The sequence below is a fragment of the Marmota monax genome, unplaced genomic scaffold (assembly GCF_021218885.2).
Source record: "Marmota monax isolate L192 unplaced genomic scaffold, Marmota_monax_Labrador192_F-V1.1 WCK01_AAM20220418_F8-fsc00211, whole genome shotgun sequence".
In the NCBI taxonomy this organism is placed as follows: domain Eukaryota; kingdom Metazoa; phylum Chordata; class Mammalia; order Rodentia; family Sciuridae; genus Marmota; species Marmota monax.
This window is the reverse complement of record NW_026694080.1, coordinates 2,761,182-2,768,535: the sequence shown is the minus strand read 5'-3', so window position 1 is coordinate 2,768,535 and position 7,354 is coordinate 2,761,182. Positions and strand designations below refer to the sequence as shown.

Genomic DNA, 7,354 nt, shown 5'->3' with positions numbered 1-7,354 from the left:
CAAGAATCAACAAATGGGACTTACTCAAACTAAAAAGTTTTTTCTCAGCAAGAGAAACAATAAGAGAGGTAAATAGGGAGCCTACATCCTGGGAACAAATCTTTACTCCTCACACTTCAGATAGAGCCCTAATATCCAGAGTATACAAAGAACTCAAAAAATTAAGCAATAAGAAAACAAATAACCCAATCAACAAATGGGCCAAGGACCTGAACAGACACTTCTCAGAGGAGGATATACAATCAATCAACAAGTACATGAAAAAATGCTCACCATCTCTAGCAGTCAGAGAAATGCAAGTCAAAACCACCCTAAGATACCATCTCACTCCAGTAAGATTGGCAGCCATTATGAAGTCAAACAACAACAAATGCTGGCGAGGATGTTTGGAAAAGGACACACTTGTACATTGCTGGTGGGACTGCAAATTGGTGAGGCCAATTTGGAAAGCAGTATGGAGATTCCTGGGAAAGCTGGGAATGGAACCACCATTTGACTCAGCTATTGCCCTTCTCGGACTATTCCCTGAAGTCCTTAAAAGAGCGTACTATAGGGATACTGCTACATCTATGTTCATAGCAGCACAATTCACAATAGCTAGACTGTGGAACCAACTTAGATGCCCTTCAATAGACGAATGGATTAAAAAAATGTGGCATTTATACACAATGGAGTACTACTCAGCACTAAAAGACGACAAATTCATGGAATTTGCAGGGAAATGGATGGCATTAGAGCAGATTATGCTAAGTGAAGCTAGCCAATCCCTAAAAAACAAATGCCAAATGTCTTCTTTGATATAAGGAGAGCAACTAAAAACAGAGCAGGGAGGAAGAGCATGAGAAAAAGATTAACATTAAACAGGGACGAGAGGTGGGAGGGAAAGGGAGAGAGAAGGGAAATTTCATGGAAATGGAAGGTGACCCTCATTGTTATACAAAATTACATATAAGAGGATGTGAGGGGAAAGGGGAAAAAAAATCAAGGGAGAGAAATGAATTACAGTAGATGGGGTAGAGATAGAAGATGGGAGGGGAGGGGAGGGGGGATAGTAGAGGATAGGAAAGATAGCAGAATACAACAGTCACTAGTATGGCAATATGTAAAAACATGGATGTGTAACTGATGTGATTCTGCAATCTGTATACGGGGTAAAAATGGGAGTTCATAACCCACTTGAATCAAATGTATGAAATATGATATGTCAAGAGCTTTGTAATGTTTTGAACAACCAATAAAAAAAAAAAAAAGACCTGGCACACTGCTTGCCCAGATGCCAAATAACTGATAATAGCTAATGTCACCATTGAGAGTTCAGTATATGCCAGGCATGTACCTAGCCATTTAGAAGTGTTCATTTAATCCTTAAAAGACCCCTTATGGGGTAGATTGTTAGACACTCCCTCTTATTCTGTGACTCTATTCCATCACAGCTTAATTTCTTCTTATGAATTAAAAATTCAAAAATTGTCCCAAATTCTGTCACGTCTAGCTGAAAAAACGAGGAGGCAACCAGCTCCTTCACTTAATGAGAGAATCAGCCTCAGCCATATTCCTTCCCCCAGACCCCTAGGAAAAACATACAGAAAAAAATATATATTTCCATCAGTTTATTTCTCAGAGATGACACCAGCAACTCAGTGACCTCTTTGGCACAATGAGTCCCTCACGAGGATCTTTATCCCCAGCCTCCCCCAGATTATACTCACCCCAGAAACATAGCCTTGGATAATAATTTAATTTCAGAATATTCCCAGGAATAAGCTCCCCCAAGTTGCTAAGGTTTACATAGGGAGACTGGGAAATTCAAAGAATTGGGTGGAAAAAAATCTTAGGATCCAAAAGAATGTAGGGTAATTTAAGATGTTGGGGAGTGGGTAGGGTAGCATCCTTAAGAGTTTGAATCTCCTCAGCATGGAAGTTGTAGGATTCTGTCTCTACGAAATGTGCCGTCCTGCAGAAGAAATAGAAGAGAGATCATAATAAGTCAACTTGACCCCATCTTTTGTTTCTATAACCATCCCATGTCAGAGCCCTTAATATAATGGTATTCAAAATTCTAGGTCAATAACTCTAATATGAAGGAACCATCTTCAGCTCCTTCCCATGGACACTCCATTGGGTAGAAGACAGGTTGTGGGCTCTCCTCTTTCCCCTTTCCTCATTCCTACTCCTAATCCCAACCAAAACAGCTTAAATCATGCCATGAACCCAACACCAACCCCTCTCTAACCCTCACCCCCCACAGAGGGCAAACAGACCAACAAATTACCTTCTGGATAATTGGATCCAGGGAGGGGAATGTAGCCTAGGAGAGGAAGACACTTGATTATACCAGTTTTTATGGATGAAAATATCTAGTATTATTCATAACAAACAGGTAAGAGTGGGTGAATCAACCACAAACAGAAAGTGAGCAGAGGCTGGGAGCAGGTGTAAAGATGGAAGGTCAAGGGGGTCACTCACTAGAGGACGCAGAATTCCGCCAGCTGATGCAACCAAGAGAGAAGATGATGAGGCCCAGGGCCAGAGTCACCGCAGACACCGAAACCTTCACCATCTGTACAGGGGACAGCCCAGGTGCTGCAAAAAGTAGAAACTTACTAGAACCAGTCTCTAGTACTCACTGTCAGAGCAACATGATCTCTTGCAACCTCCATCTAGAAGGTTCACAGGTCCTTTTTCCAAGCCCCATGGATCTGGTTCCACCAACCCACTCCCAAGGAGATGACTTTCCTCTTTCAAACCTGCCATCCTGTGGACCTCTACTCCTAGAGCAACCCTGGAGAACCTATGTCCCCAGAGTTGGCACCCTAGTTTCTACTTCCTCTCTAATACAGCAGCTTATGTGTCTTCTACAGCCAGATTTCTCATGTATCCTTTTAGAGGTTTGCCTCCATTCCACTCCATAGCGCTCCCCCCACCCCAATTCCTAGAGCTGGTCCTATTTGAATCATATTCCAGTTGGATTATTTCCCCCATAAAATGTACCTTCCATCCCCCAGCGAAACTCCTTGTGCACCAGGGAGACCTACCCCAGGAGAACTTGAGTGAACATGCAAGTTCCTCTCTCTTCCTGTTCCCCAGACCCTTCAACAGCTGCCCAGAAAGACAGAGCACTCCCACCAAGGGGAGGCCTGGTTTCCACAGCCAGTCTGGAATGCTGTTCTATGGTTCCTTTCCTCATAGTCACCTTTTCTCTTCCTCATTTCTACCTCTTTCCTTTCCCAAGAACCTCCAAATCTGGGTGCTACTTTTCTTCTTACCTTTAACAACTCCCAATCCTGGGATTGAAACAGTGGTCATTAACCTATTAGTCCCTAAGCATGCCCACCATATCTACCCTCCATGTCTTCACCACCTCATCACACTAGATAGGACAGCCTCGATTCATGGCTGCCCCACCAGGAGAGAGCCCCCTTTCCTCTTACCTTCATTAATTCTTCAACTCCCATTCCTGACCTGACAACAGAATAGTTGAAATCTAACCAGTCTCTTATGATAGTGAATTCCAATGCTTGGTTCTGAATGTGTGGTTCCCAAATCTACATCCTCTTTCTAGGACAATCATGTTCCCCTCACACTGTCAGTACAAGACATAGCAATATCAACCACACCATGATAGCAACAATGACAATAACTAACTCTTTACATTCCTTTATCCCATTGCCCCATCTCTGGTCATAAACCCTCCATAAGTTTTTCCAGACTCGCTTCCAATTTCTGGCATCCCCATCTGATCCATATGAACCATGCATCTCTCCACATCTCATACCCTTTGCCCAAATACCCATGTTTCTTTGCCAACCAACAACTTCCAATATCTCTTTTTTTCTCTGATTCCTCCTGTCTACCATACACTTACTCCAGTCCTGAAAGATTAGCCCAGGATTCCCAAAATGCTCCACCACACAGGTATAGATGTCCCCATAAGAAGGGGTTAAGGGTAAATGGGAAACGGTTTGGTATGTCCAGTCTCCATTGGGCTGGGAAGTCTTCTGAGCACTGTTGTTAGGGTTGATAAACTGCCCATTCTTCATCCACGTGATGGTCACCTCAGCTGGATAGAAACCCCACACATAGCAGGCCAACATCACAGGCTCCCTTGTGTTAAAAGGAGTGGTTTGGGCTACTTGCACAGATGGTGGTCCTACATAGAAGGAAAAACATGATCACAAAGGTGACATTCTGGCTTTCTCTCCAACCTGATTTCTTTCCCATTTCAGCTCTTCATAGATTTTGCCAACCTACTTTCCACGCTCACCACCCCGTAACGAGCCACTGCTTCAAGGGGAGGCATTACATTTACACCTGCTTCACTGCTTCTTCTCTTGCATTCCTTCATTGCCTTCATTCAATGCACTAATCTTTTTTACTCCAAGATCATGTTCAATCACAATTGATAAATGCCAGGTCTGACCCATAAGCTCTCTTGGAAGTCACTGTAGCTTCTTTCCTGCTCCAATCTCAAACCCCTTGCCTGCTAAGGGATCTTCCCTACCCACCCCCCAACTGTGCTTCCCCATAGCCCCTCTGCACCCCTCTCTTCTTACGTGTTCTGTTGGTCAGTGATTTCCAGAAGGGCTGGGTGTGTGTGGCACAATCCTGCAGTCCGTTGCGCAAGCGCTGCAGCAGATTATCGTTATGGTTGAGGTATTGTGAGATTTGTTGGGCCAATGGATACAGTGTTCCAAATTCACAAGGGGCTATTTTTCCCTCTTCTGGATTCCAGCAGGCCAAGAGGTCCTTGTTGAAGGAGATACAATATGTGAAGTCCTTTGGATTCCTGTCATCATCCAAGAGACAGGTGCTTTCCACATGGGCCACAAAGCCACCTAGAAGAGCCAGAGGAGGAGGGGTAGGTATGACATACTTAAAAATGTGTTCTCTGGACAAGCACAGTGGCACACACCTGTAATCCCAGCGGCTCAGGAGGCTAAGGCAGGAGGATCGCAAGTTCAAAGCCAGCCTCATCAAAAGCAAGGCACTAAGCAACTCAGTGAGACCCTGTCTCTAAATAAAATACAAAATGGGGTTGGGGATGTGGCTCAGTGGTTAAGTGTCCCTGAGTTCAATCCCCAGTGCAAAAAAAAAAAAAAAAAAAAAAGTGTTCTCTTTCTCCTGTTCCTGGCACAAAGTTCCTAAATGCTTGTGATTTCACGAGCAATGGTACAGGGCGTTAAAAGCATCTTTTGTTCCAATATTTGGTCTTTGACTAGTTCCTGATACAGAGTTCCTTATCCCTTGAAATTTCCTAGCAGTGTCTTTTGTTTGAATGAGGTGACTCTTGGTGGACTCCGATGAGGGATGGACACTGGAAAGATCAAGCCCTGATTAGAAGCGTGGAACTTTTGTCCCCATCTCCTATCATTCAGGAATGGGAGAAGGGCTGGAAGGCTCTTCAATCAGTCATGCCTATGTGATGAGGTCTCATAAACCCCTATGAAATTCTGAGCCCACATGTCAGGTGGGAGGCACACCCTAACTCCATGGAGACGTTTGGGGATCTGGCCCTATGTACCTTTTTATCTGGTGTCTCACCTCTACCCTTTAAACTAGTCTTTGTAATAAATCAACAATAGTAAGTTATTTTCCTAGGTTCTATGAGCCTGTCTAGTGAATTATCAAACTCAAGGAGGGGATCATGGAAAATTCTGATTTGTAGCCAAGTTGGATGGAAGTTGTGGGCCTTCTAACCTGGGGTCCTTCTAGTTGTGAGTGACCTCTGAAGTGGGTGAAGTCTTGTGTGACTGAGCCCTTAGCCTGTGGGGACTATGTGTCACCATGGAATTGTACCCAGCAGGTCTAGGATAAAAGGTTGGAGGGGGTAGGGGGGAACCTACCCATCTGGTCACAGAACACATAAACACATAGAAGAACAAAACACACGGGTTTTCTTGTATTCATCTGGGAACCCAAACCTCAGTTATATCCAGTTAGTCTGGCAGAGATTTCCCATTTTGGAAAGCCTCTACTGATCATGCTTCCATGCTGGAGTCTCTAAAAGCCCCAACTGAGGAGAATAGATGTAAAAGCAGAGAAGATTTTAGATCCAGTTTCCTCATTATGTGAGACTACTGGGATAGGAGCAGCCCATGATTATTTGCATGATTAAACATTAAAAGTTACCCCAAACAGAGACCTTCAGTAAGGCAAATGATTGAAAGGGAGAAAAGGGGTGAAGAAAAAAAAAAGCCTTGTTCTGTGTTGGAAATATTATTAACTATTCATTGCATTCCTATTTATGAAACACTTGCTGTGTGCCAGGCACAGTGCTAGGAGCTGGAGATGCAGCCATTGTCCTGGCCAACTTTGCAGCAAGGAATACACATTACACAACTAGCTACACCGCTTGGTTATTATTAAAATTGCTGCAAGTCTCAGTTACTAGGGAGCCTATGGCAGGAGGATCACAAGTTTAATGCTAGCCTGGGAAACTTAGTGAGATCCTGTCTCAAAATAAAAAATAAAAAAGGGCTGGGGATGTACCTCAGTGGTAGAGCACTTGCCTTGCATGCACAAGGCAGCCCTGGTTTCAATTCCCAGTACTGGAAAAAAAAAATGCTGCAAAAGTACAGTACAAAGTGCTATAGGAATAACAAAGTAGAGAGACCAACTAGTCCAGGTTGCCCAAACCCAATAACAAAACTGAACAGCCTTGCCCTAAAAGAGGAACAGGGGATGAGAGGGTCCCAGGAAGGAAGATGCTTACCTGCTCCTGTGCAACCCAGGCTGAGGCCCAGCAGCAGCGGCAGGAGTGTGGTCATGCTCTGGTAGACACAGGGGATTCCGGCCCCAGGACCAGCTCATACAGGGCCTTGGGTCCTTTTCTGTTCTGGAAGCGCCAATCTGGGTAAATGATCTCCACACACTGAGAAGAATAGGGTATTGATCCTCACTAGATGAGTGTTTGGGGGCTAGCCAGCCCCTAGATACTAAAACTGATCCTACCAACTCAGTCCCCTGTCCCAGAGTTGTCAGATTAACTCAGTAGGTGGGGACAAATGTAAAGACAAATTGCTGCTGAGTTCTCAGCCTAGCATCATCAGTTACCAGGTAAACTTTGTCCTGCCATAGGCTTAGACAGCTGGACTCCTGGAGACTCTCTCTCTCTCTCTCTCTCTCTCTCTCTCTCTCTCTTAAATTCCTGGACTTTCTTTCTAAATTTCTTTCTTTTTTTTTTTATTGATTGTTCAAAACATTACAAAGCTCTTGACATATCATATTTCATACATTAGATTCAAGTGGGTTATGAACTCCCATTTTTACCCCAAATACAGATTGCAGAATCACATCGGTTACACATCCACATTTTCTAAATTTATTGTGTGAAACAAGACTATAGGTGATTTCC

At 43.9% G+C, this 7,354-nt stretch overlaps 1 protein-coding gene across 1 annotated transcript; it reads right to left on the bottom strand.

The window, feature by feature from the left end:
- Positions 1-1,595: 1,595 nt before the first annotated feature.
- LOC124106730 (HLA class II histocompatibility antigen, DM beta chain) lies at positions 1,596-6,984 on the bottom strand. The gene is made up of 6 exons (XM_046464469.2): positions 6,713-6,984; positions 4,554-4,835; positions 3,866-4,150; positions 2,467-2,583; positions 2,273-2,308; positions 1,596-1,954 (listed from the first exon to the last, which is right to left on the bottom strand). Exons 1-6 carry the CDS (start codon positions 6,765-6,767, stop codon positions 1,938-1,940), a joined length of 792 nt encoding a protein of 263 aa, XP_046320425.1. The 5' UTR covers positions 6,768-6,984; the 3' UTR covers positions 1,596-1,937.
- Positions 6,985-7,354: the final 370 nt, after the last annotated feature.

Excerpts from the sequence above, each read along its gene's own strand:
- LOC124106730 (XM_046464469.2), bottom strand. The coding sequence starts at position 6,767 with ATGACCACACTCCTGCCGCTGCTGCTGGGCCTCAGCCTGGGTTGCACA. Across the intron at positions 4,836-6,712 it reads CCTGGGTTGCACAGGAGCAG|GTGGCTTTGTGGCCCATGTG; the intron begins GTAAGCATCTTC and ends TGGCTCTTCTAG. Across the intron at positions 2,584-3,865 it reads GCTAATCTTTCAGGACTGGA|CACCTGGGCTGTCCCCTGTA; the intron begins GTAAGTGTATGG and ends TACTTTTTGCAG.